General features: G+C 31.2%; 1 protein-coding gene across 5 annotated transcripts in view; it reads left to right on the top strand.

Annotated features, from left to right (window-relative positions):
* CNTN5 (contactin 5) overlaps positions 1 to 17,761 on the top strand; it is a 1,325,220-nt gene that overhangs the window by 769,524 nt on the left and 537,935 nt on the right. For all 5 annotated transcript variants that reach the window (XM_045790825.2, XM_087868224.1, XM_045790823.2 and 2 more), the window contains 2 exons: positions 7,314 to 7,437; positions 7,567 to 7,742. In XM_045790825.2, the coding sequence (XP_045646781.1) occupies positions 7,314 to 7,437; positions 7,567 to 7,742 (300 nt within the window). The remainder of the gene's footprint in view (positions 1 to 7,313; positions 7,438 to 7,566; positions 7,743 to 17,761) is intronic.

The following is a 17,761-nucleotide window of genomic DNA, read 5'->3' as shown; positions in this document are numbered from 1 at the left end:
ATTATAATTGTTCTTGAGAACTTACATATCAAATTAATACTATTTTATGTTAAATTACTTCCCTTTTGTTTGTCCTCTCATTAATTAAAAAGAAGTATATAGGTAGATTAGAATATTCATTAATTTAAGAATTATAAAAAGTGAGTCATAAAATATTTGTTATTAAAATAATTGGAGAGTTACTTGCCTAGACATGGAGGTATAGCACATTTCCTCAATTCTATATGATTTTTTGGACTTGTTGAGACCAGAGTGGATGGCTTAAGTTATAATTTAAACATCTCCAATTTGTGCCATGCTATCATGACCAAACAATTTGACTAATCCCACAGCATATCTCATTTTTCTGACATAAAACTAAGAGAAAGCTATCTAGAGAAATTCAAGAGTTACCTTTCTCACATGTGTACTTTCTACATTTAGTTAACTGTTTGAAGACCTAATGCTTCCATATGTGCTCACTTGAGTCAAGGAAAGGATGCTTTTCAGATATTCAGTCTGGTTTATCAGCCTTCCCTAGACTCTTGATTATATGACTATACAGTGAAAATCAACTATGTGAAAATACAAAATAAGAAATACAGCATCCATAAAACAAAAATGTCTACATACTAGCATTAGACCTTCTAGAAGGATTAACAAAATAGGATTTAGAAGTAGAGACATAGGATGAAAATCTATTTTCAGAATTTGGATATATGAAAAAAGACCGGTGCTCAAGGATTAATTAGAAAGCAGTTATAAAAATTGGAGCACTCTAACTGATAAAGCTGTATATAAGATTTAGTGACTGAATAACTCCTGTCTTAGGTACTAGGCCTGGGAATATACTTTAAATAGGTATTAATCAAGAGGCCTGAACTAGGGAAGAGGGATATAAGTAGGGCTCTATAGTCTACTGATATGTAGTTGAGTGAACATTGCTTCCTAATCAAACTGTAGCCTCTTTAAAATCTTGAAAATTATTTTTAGTTTTAAATGTAATGTTAATCAAGGGAAATTCTGACTGTTATAACAATTTCTTAACATAATTCATATTTAACGTAATTCATATTTCTTTCTCATTCACATCATATTCCACTTGGTTGTTCAATGACTGACTTTCCATGTGGAGAGTTTGGGTACCAGATTTTCTTCATCTAATATCTTTGATATCTATTAGGGGCTCCCTGGCATCTGCTGCTCCTTTACTTCAGCTAGTTGACAGAGGAAGAATGGAGAAAGGTGCATGATTCCATATACAGGTCCTGGATTCCATATACATCATTTTAGTCCAGAGGCAAATCAAATGGCCCCAATACAATCATAAGAAAGACTAAGAACGTTTCCAGGGTTCCTAGGAAAAGGAAATGGGATCAGTGAGCATTTAGCCAGTCCCTGTCACATACAGATAGACAAAACCTTATCAAATATATCTTTGCACTAATAATGGCAAAAAAGTTTCACTGAAGATGAGATATGAGAAAACTCTTAAGACATAAAACATAAGAAGGTTCTTAGGGTATACTTCTTCATTTATTAATTGATTATGACTAAAATAGTTCAAGGCCAGTTCTATTGGTTATTTAAAAACAACTTTGTTTTAATAAATTAAAGTTGAAAATTAAAAAACAATCATTTCAGTTAAATTAATTTCTTATTCTCCATACTATTGTATCAGCAGAATGTAGGTATTCTTAAAGGAGCCTTCATATTCTAATTTTAATGGAAGTTTCTGTAAACTAAGAAAGTTATTATTGATGTGTTAATTCAAGTATAGGAAAATCTTGAGTAAAGTATATGTATTCTAGAGCAAAATTCAATAAAATGCTGTCTTCCTCTAGAACACAAACTTACTTTTTATGTCAATATGAACTTTATTTAAAGATAATTCCAACAATAAAACAATTTGTAAAGACTTCGTGCATTACTGGAAGTGATCATGGTAAGACTGGATAAATATCCCAGAGATTTTTAGAAAGAATGCTCGAAGTGAATGGAAATTTATTCTGATTCTAAAAGTGTATGACTCCAGGATAGCATTCCAATGAAATTTAAATTAAGCATTTTTTAAAATTTTTCCAAGAATCATTATTTGTAAATGATACCTTTATCCTGTATTTTTCCTGGGAAGTTCACAGTTCTCATAGTTACTGTTTTTCTTAAATACATTTTCTCATAAGTAATAGAGGAAGAGAAAAAAATAGTATATTAGTCATCTATTCCTGTATAAAATATATCTCAAAGCTTAGCAACTTAAAACAGCTTTTCATTTTCTCACAGAAACTGTTGGTCTGGAATCTGGGAGTGGCTTAGCTGGATAGTGCCGGCACAAGGTCTCTCATGAGGTTTCAATCAAGCTGTTATTGTAGCTGCATTCTCATCTAAAATCTTGACTGAGGGAATATCCACTTAAAAATTCACCCATAGGGTTGTTAGTAGGCCTCAGTTCAGTCTGGTTTATCAGCCTTCCCTAGACTCTTGATTATATGACTATACAGTGAAAATCAACTATGTGAAAATACAAAATAAGAAACACAGCATTCATAAAACAAAAATGTCTACATACTAGCAGTATGTAGTAGTCAAACAAGAGATTTCAGTTCCTCAAATGTGAGCCCCACCAGAACCTGAGAAAGGGTAACTGTCTTCCCCTTAATGGAATGATTAACAATAACAATGCTAAGAATAGCTTAAAGAACAAATATGTGAAATCAAACTAAATATGATGACAGAATATGTTAAGAAGGAACTTTTAGAGCTCAGGGAACAAACAGAGGGTAAGATGAAACCATTAAGGAATTGAAAACTTCATTTGTGGTAATATAGAGGCAACTGAAAAGATAAGAATGTAGCTATCATATTTTAAAAAGTCAAACAAATGAGAAAAGAATAAATATACAAAAGTTGTTACAGAGATGATAGAGAAGACTTTAAAAAAAAATCAAAGATATGCCTAATTGGTATGAAGAGAATTGAGCAAATAAAGAAGATGTCTTCCTGAAAAAGAAAGTCTTGGGGTACCTAGGTGGCTCAGTGAAGCATCTAACTCTTGATTTGGGCTCAGGTAATGATCTCAGGGTTGTGAGATCAAACCCGGTGACAAGCTCTACACTCAGCCAGGAGTCTGCTTCAGATTCTCTCTCTCCCTCTCCTTCTGCCCTTCTCTCCACTCTCTGTCTAAAATAAATAAATAAATATAAAAAAAAAAGAAAAAGTCTTGAACCTACCAGTTATACAAAACGATTAACACCAAGACATATCCAGAAAAGTCTTGAAATTCAGAATGAGGAAAGAGCCTTACAGACATCCAGGTATAAAATTCAGTCATTTAAGAGTGAGGGAAGGCAGGCTGGACTCAGACTTACACATGGTAATGTTAAATGTGATCAGAGAATGGAAAAATATCTACAGGCTTTAATAAAATTAATACTGATCACCTAATTTGATACCGAGCCAAGTTGTCTTTCAATTGTAAAGACAACAAATGGATATTCTGAACCATGAAGCAAAACAGAAAATTTATGGAATAAACTTAGCAGAAGTGAGAGAAGGTATGTTAATTTCATCATTCTTTGTAGGAGATAATCAACAAATCAATTTTAAATTGAAACAATTCTGAGAAAGGACTTTCTGGAGATATGAAACTGATATTTCATAGACAATAACCACTAGCATTATAGGTTTAGCCAACAACAGATATGTTGTAGTCTTTTCATTAAAAAGGCTGATTTCAAGAAAAAAAAACACTCCAAAACATTACTCCTATGAGAAATTAACATTGTGTGTGATGGCATCTGCCTGTTACACAGATATCTCAAAGATTTCTACTTTGTTAAATAAAGATTTTGATTTACTAGTTATCAGGATCTTTGTGATGATTATCATGTATGTTTTGAAGTCCATCTCCACAAGTTACAGATTCCATCAAGTTAAAAATTGTAAAACATAAGGACATTGCTTGACGTAATTCGCCTTCACTAATAGATGTAGCGTACGACTGCAGGAGAGTGAATCAATCTGTCTGAGTTTACCTATAATAATACATTCTTGGTACAGAACCTTAAAAATGAATCTCTTTAGAGATAGAATCATTATTGATTACCCTTTGCTGGGGACTGGGAAGCTCTAAGTAGACACATGTTCTTCAACCCCATACAATGAACTTTATTTCTAAGAGAAAAATGAGAGAGAGGGAGAGAGGGAGGACGATTGCTTGCTTAAATGTTTTTGGAAGTAACAATTGAACAACGAAGGGATATCTAACAGAGGATGCATAGTCACCACAGAATATATGTTGTTCGGGCCAGTCTCTTATTTTTTCAGTGTGTAATTTAGCAAATCTTACCACTTAGCTTTTCCCCAGCCTGACAATCTTTATTTCTCTTGTCCTGTTCTGAAAATTTTCAGAACAAAAGATTTAGAACCACAGATCCTCAGTTAGAATCAATCGTTTACTACTTCACTAATTTTTCAGAAGTCTCTTCTCAGAACCTCAGAGTTTTCATCTTTGAATAGAAATAATTACATGTTCAGCTCAGAGATTTAAATAATAATAATAATATATATTAAAGTGCTTTATAAATGTTATAACAAATTATAATAGTAATAGTAGTGGCAGTGGTAATCATATTCTAGATTCTAAAAGCCCTGAATTTGTATCCCATGTTTGCCATGTGTTTACTATATACATTTATTTCATTAATTTCAGCCTCAGTTTTGTCATCTATACAATGGGGGGATTAATTCTAATCACATGGATGTTGTGAGTGTTACATGATACACTGCATATAAATAATTCAGTATAATGTTTATAATGTAGTAATTATACCACAAGTAAATGTTAGTTGTTGTTGCTGTTGTTCTTATTATTAATTATAATTTATAAAGTAGTTGTGATATACTAAGTATACTAAGTATATTTATAAATGTTGATGTCAACCAATCCTCATAATAATATGGTCAGAAGACATTATCATCCATAATTAATAAATGGAGTACAAAAGATAAAAGTAAAAAAAAAGGGTAAAAAAATAAAAAAGCTGGAATATGATGGTACTAGAACTTGAACCCAAGTATGTCTGACTCTAAAGCTCAAGAGTTTTGAAATATATAAAAATATAAAATATATTTATTCAATGTTAATTTTATGCATTATTGATATTTGTAATATTGATTTAAATGATCATATTTATAATGTATAAAGACTAGAAGAGATGTATTTTCATGACTCCATCACGCAGTTTAACTGTAACTGAGAGTTTGAGGAGGTTTCATGTGCTTTTCCAAATTTTTATAAATACATTATGATGCAACAACAAATAGAACATTTTGACAATAATTTTCTCTAGTTGTTTTTATTATATTGCTTGTTTTTCTTTTTTTGAGTAAAAGTTTTACATGATAGCAATGCCATTTGGTATAGAGAAACACATTTCAGTTATTTTCATGTAGTATTTTATTATTTGTTGCTTAAAAAAAAAGAACTTTAGCTAAATTATCTAGGATTCAAACAAAATACTTGTCAGTGTCTGCTTATTGTGAGTGCTCAGTTTTATTGGATGAATATGTAGAGTGCCATCAACACTTTTGTTTTTCTTTGCCCCCCCAAAAAAGAATATATATCTAAAGAAAACATACAAATGTACTCTAAACCCATTATTCTAAATATGGAGGTGTATATCTTTTTCAGCAATAATTTCTTAAAGCTTGAATTTTCTGGTACATTTATTCTTGTATTTTTTTCCTAATATTTTCTTGTAGTTATCTACAAAGAATGAGAACCTTCAACTATTTAGTAGAGGCATTAGAAATACATATTTCCTAAAATCTTCCCTCTTCATTTTTCTAAGGCAGTGGTTTTAAATGAGGACAATTTCAACCCAGGGAGCATTTAAGAATCTCTGGAGACATTTTTGATTACACTTTGGGAAGGTGTGCTGCTGGCATCTAGTAGGTAGGGGCCACAGATGATTATAAACATTTTACAATTCACAGGGCAGTCCTCATTACAAAGAGTATCCCAAAATGCATTTGTGCCAAGGCTGAAAATCTTGATCTATGGTTACTATATAATCAAATTCATGATCAATAAAAGTGAAGGAAAAAAATTTACTTTCTTCTAAATTCACAATTCAAGATGCTAAGGATCCTAGATATGCATGTAACTCTGTGAGTTTTTGCACTACTACAAGCTAAGACTAATACTCCCCCAACACATTTACTGATCATTTCTCCAGCAGAATTATCCTAAAACTTCAGCCAAATTATCCTAAAGCTCTTCAAGCCCAAGCTGTCATCTGAGGCCCAATTTTATTTCTACTTTTCTGTGAAATTTTCCTTAGTTTAAAATGACCTTTATCATAGGATTTCTCTATTAACTAATTAAATGAGATAAAATCTAATATCTGACATATAGTAGGTACTTAATAAGTTTAGGTGTTCTTCCCTCTTGCCTCTTTCTCTTCTGATCTCCTTATTTGCATTGTTTACCTGCTGATGAACGCTTAATTGTATGCAGTTTTGGTATTTTTATTCAGTTATTTGACTTTTTTTGAGGACATGTCTCATTTATTCTATAAGAATATATTTATTTGCATTGCATAATTTACCCTTTACACTCTAGCATTTTTAAGACTAAATAGTGATTGATTAAATGATTGAAGAAACGAATGGACAGAGAATACACGCCGACCAATGTTTTCATATCTGTAGTTCTCATGTAGAACACAATGTTAATTAATGACTTTTTATTTATTATATATTATTTTTAACATTCTAAGAGTTTTTCAAACATTTAGGTTTTTTTTTTTTAAGATTTTATTTATTTATTTGACAGAGACAGAGAGAGAGCACAAGCAGAGGGAGTAGCAGGCAGAGGGAGAGGGAGACCACCAAGCAGAAAGCCCAATGCGGAGCTTGATCCCAGGACCCGGAATCATGACCTAAGCCAAAGGCAGATGCTTAACTGACTGAGCCACCCAGGCGCCCCAAACTTTTGGGTTTTTTAAAATGTTTTTGTTTAGCGTTATTTTCTTTAGCTCTGTTCTAGATGAATACAAAGATATGTACTTAAAAATGTACACCAACAATGTTTGAGATATTTGTTTTTTATCATATATATCATATTTTTAAAAGAAATCTTAGTCAATTAAAAAAATTCTGGATATGTCTCTAATTTACTAAAATAATGTGATTTGCTAGTTGTGACTTTCTTTTGGTAATATGCCTGTTGAGTTCAAGGAAAAAGGAAAAATTTTAAATATGAAAATAATGGAGAAAAAAATCTCGATAGTTTTAGAAATTTTAAAGTATGTCCTTTTTGGTCCTTACAGAAAGTGTGGACTATGGGCCAGTGTTTGTACAAGAACCAGATGATATAATTTTCCCAACTGATTCTGACGAAAAGAAAGTAGCATTGAATTGTGAAGCTCGTGGCAACCCAGTTCCCAATTACAGGTAAAAGTTCACCATTAATCATTTTTCTCATGTCTTAAAAATTCCCTTCAATGAGATTCTGACATTCCCAGGGAGTATTTTAATATGTCAAGTAACTTTTTACATATTTGTCTTCTGATTTTATTTAAGATGGCTTCGAAATGGAACAGAAATAGATTTGGAAAGTGATTACCGCTACAGTTTGATAGATGGGACCTTCATTATAAGCAATCCAAGTGAAGCAAAGGATTTTGGTCATTATCAGTGTTTAGCAGCCAACACTTTCGGAAGCATTCTTAGTAGAGAAGCCATACTTCAATTTGCCTGTGAGTAAAGTGTATGTTTTCTTCATGTATCTGTATATAGTATGTATACATGTAATTTTATACTTCAGTTAGACAAAAGCTTAATTAAGACCTCAAATTTTAAAATAGTGGTAAAATCTTGATAAAGATAAGAACTGTGAAACAATGTGTTTCTTTCTAAGGTATTTTGAAACTCCCTGAAATGTTTGCCCTCTTCAAATAAACCCAACACACTAGTCTGGGAGGTTAAAAATACTATTTATGAATTCTTTTCCTCCACATTTTAAAATATCTAATTATCTGCTTTTATTTTTCTACTGTTTATTATAGTCACTATTTGCTATAGATTCTTTTGGACATAAGATCATATATTCTAAAAATTCTGCTTAGTTAGGAAACCAAAGAAACGCCTCTGAAATGCTAATGTTTCAGATTCCAACTATAATTACTCACTCAGATGCCTCAATTTTTTAATTAGAAAAAAGATACATACATATAATCATACATATATATTAGAATATATACATTTTTTAAAATAGATCATTTATCTAATTAACTATGCATATTGAGTTCTTAAAACTTGTGAAATTATTTAACGTGTGATTAAACTTACACCAAATAGATAGGCTACTGAGTAAAAAGCAAACATACAAAAAAAAAAAACCAAACAGTATCATTTCTTAGTAAATGATCCTACCTGAATTTAAATTCTTGCATATTACAATATCTAAAAAATAGGAGGGTAGCAATCTTTGTGTTAATAATTTATATGTAACTTATTTTGGCTATATAATTTATCACAAAATGACTTTTAATTTAAAATTACACCCTGAAGAATGGAATAATTGAATTTTCTCTACATAATCTTCATCACATATTATTTCTAATTAACTAGGAATCCAGACATCCTATTATAGAGTGTGAAAGAGAAAGGAAAGAATAAGGAATGATAATGAATTTAGTTTGGAAAACATTGAGCTGGATCCCAGAAAAATCTAAATATTACCTTTTAAAATAAATTTGGCTAAGGAGTTCAGACAGGACTTTACATACGCCAAAGATACCAAGATAGTAGCCTGAATATACTTTTATTTTAGAAAATATTATGTGTTGTAACACAGAACCTAATACTTTTCAGCATGCACATAAAGAGTAAACTAATAAACAAATAGCCCTCCTAATTGCTCTTCTGTAAATAGAGTAGTCTTTTCAAGACAGATACAGCAAATCCAGAGAACATGATGTATGACTACTAAGTGGCTTATACCTTTCTCTTTGTTCTATACTATCTGACACAAGTATACCAATTCATAATAGCTTATATATCAATTGTTCTCCCCAAATCACCAGTGGAGGCAAAATATGCAAAGTTTTCTGTATGCTTCAGAGCAGAAATCTAGTTCCTAGAAGATTCAATGTGTCTGTATAACTGTGCCATTCTAGAATTTCTGTAAAGACCATTCACAACTATCAGATACTCACCCCCACCTGCAGTGAGCACATTGGCACCAGCTTTTACAGTTCAATGACTAGGGAAAGAAAGCTCTATCTATCCTACTTATTCTGTATCAAGCTGTCCTGAACCTAGTCTAGAGCAATATTTGCTTTATTTTTAACTTAACATAAGGGTTAATATATATATATATATATATATATATATATATATATATATATATATATATATATATATATATATACATTCACTGGTAGCATCTTATGATCCTGCCTTTCCACATCACCACCTCATCTGACTCAACTGTGTTCTGAAGGCCATATATATACATAAGAGCCCATAATGTGCCTGGTTGAAGTAGTCACTTAGATAAGGAAGGCCACTTCTGCTTCAAAATTACTCCCCCACCTAGATGCCATTATGTCCATTTGATAAAATAAAAAAAAAATAGGTCCTTTATGTTTAGTTTTATCTTTTTTCCAGAAGATCTTTGGTGGGGGGGGGGATGCAAATATAGGTGGTAGAGAGGAGAATGAAGACTCCACCAACTTGCTTTCTAGTGTACTTGGATATGAGCCTGGGTGCTATGGGATTCTAGGAGTTGAGGTACTTTTGTGATTGGAGGAAAATTGAGGTAGGAAATTGGAAAGAAAAATGGAGCTTCTGAAAGGAAGTGAAAGGATATAAAGGTAAGGTAAGATTAAAAACTTGGTGGCAACTTTCCTTTGCATCATGTTTTTCTATGTCTAGACTCGTAGCTAGATAGATAACGTACTCACCACTTACTGTTGATAGAATATTTAATGTTTAAAGGCTTTTTGCAGGTAGAGGAATGTTCATCACTCTTCACATATTTTAAACCTGAAATTGTTAATCTTTTATATCTATCAACTACTATTTATGTAAAAATTTAAAAGTACAACTAGTATTTTAAAACTAATTTTTTAAGCCATGGGAAGAAAAGTAATATATTTAGTTAATTTAGATAATTATCAAAACCTACTTAATTGAATTAAATTCTCAAATCTAATACATGAGTCTATTAAACATTTTAAATGTCATAAAATTAGGCTAAAGTTACAAATTAATTTTAAATTAATGTTCAAACTAATTTTTTAAGCCTTGGGGAAAAATAAAACTAAGATGTTTAGCAAATTTAGATAATTGTCAAAATCTATTTAATCAAATTAAATACACAAATCTAATACATGATTCTGTTAAACATTTAAATGTCATAAAATTAGGCAAAAGTTACAAATTATAAAATTGATTACACAACTTTTCATTAGTACTTGTAAGTAAACTGTCTTGTGCTTATTCCTGAGGTATATGTTTATGCTTTACTCAGCTTATAATATTTTTATTATATAAATATTTTTACCTTTTATACATCAATTTCATCATCTATAACCCATAAATTAATCAGATATGTTTTCTACACTTTTAGTGCTATTGTGATCTTCTAAAATGCTCCTTTCTAAGGAGCATTATATTACCTAATCTGGAGTTCATATCTGAGTTATAAGTCAATTCAATTTTGGTTACTTCTTTCAAATGTGAGACCTATTTAACAGATGTGACTTCTTTCATAATTTGACCATTATTTTTGTTATATCAATAACACTTTAAATATATAGCTTTCACATGGAATATGACATATTTGCTTAAAATGATGTGATTCTAAGACTTATTGGACAGTGTTAAATAAATACCAGGTGAGTATCCCCTAATTTTTATTCATAGAAAAAAGTACTAATCTATATTTTATAAATAAATACATATTTAATTGTAGGCTCAAGATATCCATATAGTAATAATCCTATTACCAATAAAGAAAATAAAATTTAAACATAGCCTATTTAAAATAAAATTTAAACATAGTCACTTCCCTTTTTGCTTGGAAATTATATATATTATACACACATGCATCATATTAAACTTTCTGATTCTGATTCTGTCTTATTAGAATCATATGAGATTTTTCAGATTATATATATACATACACACACACACAAACTGTCACAATTTGGCTATTGGGATTTACTGTTAGCTTCTTTGTCCTCTTATTAACCAGAACTATATAAATACATTTTCAAAGATGTATTTATTCATTTTAGATAGATACAGAGCATGAGCAGGTAGAGGGGCAGAAGAAGAGAGAGAGAGAGAAAGAATTCTCAGGCAGACTCCCCACTGAGCACGGAGCCTAATGGAAGGGCTTGATCCTAGGACCTTGAGATCATGATCCACGCCAAAATCAAGAGTTGGACGTTCAACTGACTAAGCCACAAAGCACCCCTAAACAGAAATATATTTTAAAATATTTTAACTTTCCACTAATATTATTTTGATCCCCTGCCCACATCCAAAGTCAATCATTAGTTCAGCTACTTTTCATTGACCTAAATGCATAATATTATGGGAGACTAAAATCTAGACTCTAGAGGTGCATATAAGGCTGTTCCAAATAAATTATGATAGTGAGTAGGAAGACATTATTACTAAAACGGTTTAGTAAAACAGACTTTTAAAAAGAACATCCTTTTTTAGGGCCTCAAGTAGCTTATATTCATTGAATGCTGTGACAGTGCTCCAAGTGTTTTAAAATACATTAACTCATTTTATCTTCATAACCAACATATGAGTTGTTATGTTATAAAGCATAAATCCAGAGGTGCCTGGGTGGCTCAGTCAGTTAAGCACCCGCCTTCAGCTCAGGTTGTGATCTCAGGGTCCTGGGATCAAGCTCCATGTCAGGCTACCTGCTCAGCTGGGAGTCTGCTTCTTCTCCCTCTTCTCCTCCCCCTCTCCTGCTCTCTCTCTCTCAAATAAATAAATTTAAACAAACAAACAAAAAACATAAATCCAGGGGACCCCAGGTGGCTCAATTGGTTAAGCATCTGACTCTTGATTTCAGCTCAGGTCATGATCTCAGGATCCTGGGATCAAACTCTGCATCAGGCTCCCAGCTCAATGGGGAGTCTGCTTGACTCTCTCTCCTTCTACCCCTCCCCCTGCTTGCACTCTCTCTCTCTTAAATAAATAAATCTTTAAAAATAAATAAATAATATATAAATCCATTTTATAGATAACTCTTATTTAACTCCAATAGTACTCAATTTCTATTATAATATAAATATGTATTATATTCACTCTGATATACTCTATTTGACTTACCATTTCTCTCTCAAACTCTAATTATATTGTAATTTCTCAAAGGTCTTTATATGTTTGCTTCATCAACCTCCATTTTATAACTACTTAATACCTGTATGATATAATGAAAATAAATAACAACAAAAATAAGTATGTAATCATTCTGCATTTCTTCTCATTGTTCAAATGTAGTTAATGAGCCACTTGTTTAATTTTTCTTATGGAAGTTTAAGAATTACCAGGTCTCTTTCTAGAACTGAAATTTTGGGATGTATACTAGTTGTTGTATGTAATTATTTTTTCTTATTTTCATATTTTTCCTTTAATAAACTTTTTTCCTCATAATTAGATTTATTTATTGGATAATCTATGGTTAGAAGCTGGAAAGCTACATTTTCTAAATGAACTTTAGACAGAACAAAGATAACTGTGGCTACTATCAGTAGCTGATAATGTCATCATAGATCCTGGCTTTTGAAGGGAATGGTGAAAAGGAAGTGAGTATTGGCACCTTTACCTGGTAATGTAGCAATGTGTGGAAGAATTAAATGTAAAATAAACTTGGTTTCTTTTAAATTTTTGTTCCTCTTCACTTGTCCCCAATATATTAAAAAATATGAAATAGCAAATGTATATTTATATAGTATTTTTTATTTTACTAATATATTTTATCTCAATCTCACTTCAAAGTATTTATTTGACTTACTATATAAAATTATGTACCATAAAAGGTAAATATGTAAATAAATAAATACAGCACCAGGTAAAAATATATTTCATAATAAGAGGTCAAGATAGTGTAGGCTAAAATGTGTCATAATTATTGTGTTCAAGACATAAATATTTCCTTGGGACTCCCAGCAGTCAGAGAAAAAGGAAAAATATAGACATTTTAAGGACTCTAATTTCCCTTGAGTTCCTTAAAAGAAGAAACTCTTTTCTTGACATTTAATTCTCATTGAAATTTCTCATTTGAGGCTTAATAGAGAGATCTTAACAATATTCCTACATCAGTTCAACAGAAAGTTTAATTAGCTTGACATAAAACCAAACCAATTCTTTAAGTGTAACTAGAATTTAATCATGAAGCTATTTACTTCATTCATTTATAATTTTTTTAAAATTTTGATTTGAGCACCTAATGGATTTGAGAAGCTGCTTCAGTCTTGCTCATTTCCTTTTTAACCTATGCCTTACATGTCTAAATGTCTAACATGAGGATCTTTCATTTTAAGTTCTCCCTAAATGAATATAAATGTGGCTCAGCATAGTTAATGTTAATAATATACTTTAAAATTAATAAATATATACCTCATAAGGGTATAGTAAAAATTAATGATGTAGAGAAGTCATGTCTGTGAGTTGTTTTTTAACTTCAGAAAGAAGGAAATAAACACAAAGTTGGGTAACTATTGCTAGTACTGATTGTTACTGGTTCTCAATAACACTGATAACGATTATTTTCATCAGAGTATACTTATTCCTGAAGTTTATGTTCATCGTGAGGATAATTTCCTCACCTAGTGTAGTGATTCCTTTTCAGTGATAAGCAAGAATACACCATATAAAACTTTGTCACTCTATTAACTTATTACCATACTGATGAGAATTTGGAATTGATAATGTGACACTACACACTTCTCAAACATCCTTCAGATATCCAAAGATCATAGCAATCTCTCCAAAATTTGGATTCTTAGAAATAATTTATACTAGTAAGTCAAATATAAAATGAATCAAGAGTAAAATCTCTTCATGCTGTCTCTTGTTTCAAAATATCTTTATATGCCATCCCTGGTAAATTGATAGTTCATTTCTAAATGAGAACATATTGCTTTTCAGGGCATTTAGATGATTTAGATGCAGAATATTCCATTAGTTTTCCTTGAAGCAGTTGATTAAAATAACCTCCTTAACTCTTTGAGAGATTATATGATTTTTATAGACTTTGTATTTAAGCCCTTTAATGTAACCTTTCATTTTTACATAAAACTCAAAAATTACTTCTCTTGCTTTCCCAAAACTTCTTCACTTAAAGTAAAATTGACGTAAGACTTTAAAACCATATTTAACTAGCATTTGATACCTAATGAAATTATTTGAATAATTGCTAACTCCGCAGTATATCCAAAGCTTTATTTCATTAGTCTATGAGATTTTGTCCATAATAACTTCATTAAATCATTTGAATATCAACCTGAATGAATCACATTGTCATGGATAATTTTATTAGTTGTAAAATTATCTAATTTATTACAAAATAAGTTGATATTACTTTGTAATTTTGTTTTCTATAAACAAAACAACTATGTTTTTCTTTTATAAAATCATTACTCAAAGAATATGGTTTAAATCTTATCTTAAAAAGACAAGTCTTTTGATCATAATAGATATAATAATTGTGAGTGTATGACTCCTTGACAAACTACAGTATGGATTCTTTGAGATCACAGAAAAAATTTAATTAAAAATACATAAATTTATGCTTTAAAGTTATAACAAATGAATCAAAGTTGAAATCTGGGGCATATTGTCCTCAAGTCCTTAATTTTATGACATAATACTTTTGTATTTTATTTATTAAAAATTCATCCAAACACATATTTTCATTATTAATAGAAATCATGAATAACTTTGTCCATATGTGACAGATCCTCTACAGCAAAATGGACCATTTGCCTGGCTTGAACTTTGATCTCACTGCTCTTCCTCTTGTTTTTAAAAATGCAGAAAGGCAAGTGTCCACTCATATTATGTAAAGCAACCCACAAAGACCCAGATCAAGAATGTACAAATCCTCTGACCCTTACTGTTCAAGCCTATTTACCTAATCCATTGTTTTCTAATCCCTAGCAGAGTGTCTTTAGAGATTCTTTACTCACACAAAACATTCCAAGTCATAAATAAACAAAGGGGCAGATACTGAATATGTTTAATTTCTAAAATTATTTTATTTCACAAAAACTCTTTCATGGACAAGTTAGCATGGAACATGTATTACCTAGCCTGGAGACTTTCTTCTTTGATTGCATTTTCATATCATGTGCTAAATATTGCTACTCTTCATATGGATGGATGGATGGATGGACGGATGGTTGGACAGACGGATGGATGGGTGGACAAATAGATATGGATGTATAGATCTGTATATGTATATGTGTATAGGTATAGATGTGTATATGTGTGTACATATACACATAAATTTAACAATAACAAGAATAAGCAAATAGTTACCAAGCACTTAAAAGCCAAAAAACTGTTAGGTATATTTAATGCATCATTACCCTCTTTAGCCTTCACATCAATCTTATTAAAGGGAGTTGCAATATTGATTTAATTTACAAATGAAAAAAGAAGAGTAGTCAAGTTCAGGAGTGTCAAGTTATTTTCCCAAAGTCACATGGCTAGTAAATAATAAAACAGCATTCCAATTCAAATTTAACTTCAAACTTTATGCTTAAAATCTGCCTTTTTCTATCCTATACCATGCTTAATCATGCATTGCATTTTTTTTTGTTTAACATCTGTAGTTATTTTATTCATAGAACATTTATATGCATGTATCCTTTCTCTCTTGGGCATTGTTCTATATATATAGGGAGCCTATAATGAGCAATGCATATTCTCATAGAATGCTAGCAAAATCAGTACAAATCTCTCTATTCCATATGTATTTCCTGAGTTCATACACTCATTATCTCTCTCTGAACTACCAGAAAAATTGCCTGTGTACATATATTTTCTTCTCCTTAACATCTCTCTTCATCTTACCCCAACCCCAATAAAATCTGTACTGTTTTTCCTAAAATGATCTATGTAAAAACAATTCTATGTTGTCCCTGCATACATTTCTGATGCTTTACCATAATTGCAGAGAAATCTGTAATTCACTCTATACATTTATAGAGTAGGCAGAGATAATCAGAGGGCTGCTCTATGAAAATGTATCCAAGACAACTCTATGATGAAAGTCAAGTTATGAGGTCATTTCAGTAATCTAGGTAAAAGGGGCTTGAATTCCTGATGCACTGAATATAATAGAATAGATGTCTGTGGGAGATGCTAAAATAAATGGGAATTTGCAAATGATTGAATGAATGAGAGTAGAAATGTAAAAAATATGGAAAAGTTAGAATGATATCAAGATTCTGAGCTTTGATCAATTCAACTGAACAATCCATAATACTGTAACATAATAAAGTGACAAAGAGAAGAGGAGGTAATTTTATTTTAACTTTCAGGAGAAAATACACAATATTTTAAAATATTGGTTGGTGCTCAGGAAAGGCAGTTCCCAAAGGTGAGAACTGGCCACAAAACACAAGAACATACTTGATGAAATCATAAGGATGTTTCATCAAGAGAAATTGTACTAGAAAAGAAAGAGGGTTAAAAGGACCTAACCTTCTGGAATATACACATTTCTCTGGTAGAAAGATAGTGAAGGGTAGAAAAAAAAAGGAGTTAATGAAGAAAACAAGAATGGAATCAGCCAAGAGGTGCAGAGGAAAGCCAATAAAATAAAGTGAAGTACAAATGACATTTATTTTTATTTTTTTAATGACATTCAGTTTTAAGGTGGCAGCTGTCACCCTTGTCAAATGCTATAAGTAACACTCAAAAGTTTTTTGGACTTTGAGACCTTTAAAACCAATTTGAGTAATGATAGAGACAGATATCAGAATCCAAGGCATTTAAGTTTAAGATATTATAGTGGTATTTGGTGGTAGACAGAAGGGTGTCTGTGTAGAAGATTCTGAAAATACAAAATAGTATAATTAGTGAAATTAATTTCTCCTTTCCAAGTAAGCTATAGGTATTCTGGAGATTTTAATCTCCTTCCAGGGAAATTGTCTGCCATACAAAAGATACTAAGTGCTCAAAGATACTATGTTAATTCAAATAAAATTTAGAGGGGCACCTGGGTGGCTCATTTGGGTGACTCCTTTCAGCTCAGGTCACGATTCAGGGGTCCTGGGATCGAGCCCCACCTTGGGCTCCCTGCTCTGAGGGAGCCTGCTCTTCCCTCTACCTCTGCCTGCCATTCCCCCTGCTTGTGCTCTCTCTCTGTCAAATAAATAAAATCTTAAAAAAATAAATAAACAAATAAATAGATAAAAATAAAATAAAATTTAGAGTTTAGACTCACAAAAAATTTAGAGTTTAGACTTACAAACTTAAATCAAGTAAAGGACCTTAAAACAACTCAGGCAGCTATACAATTTCCAGAAATACTTTCTTGATCCTTTCAACCTGAATTTTAATTCCATGTCCTTTAGAATATTGACTTTTTTCAATAAAATACAATTATTTTCTTAAGAGAAGTAGAAACCACTTTACTCTTGTCGTAATTTCGTGACACCTAGTAGAAGAATCACATGATGATTAGGTTTAGCTGATGTTTTTCTCACTTCAAAGAATGAAAAGGAGA

The sequence above is a fragment of the Ursus americanus genome, chromosome 16, assembly GCF_024610735.1.
Source record: "Ursus americanus isolate L20-20 chromosome 16, mUrsAme1.1.p, whole genome shotgun sequence".
NCBI lineage: Eukaryota > Metazoa > Chordata > Mammalia > Carnivora > Ursidae > Ursus > Ursus americanus.
Note: the sequence above shows the minus strand (reverse complement) of the source record. Positions and strands in the feature narration are given on the sequence as shown.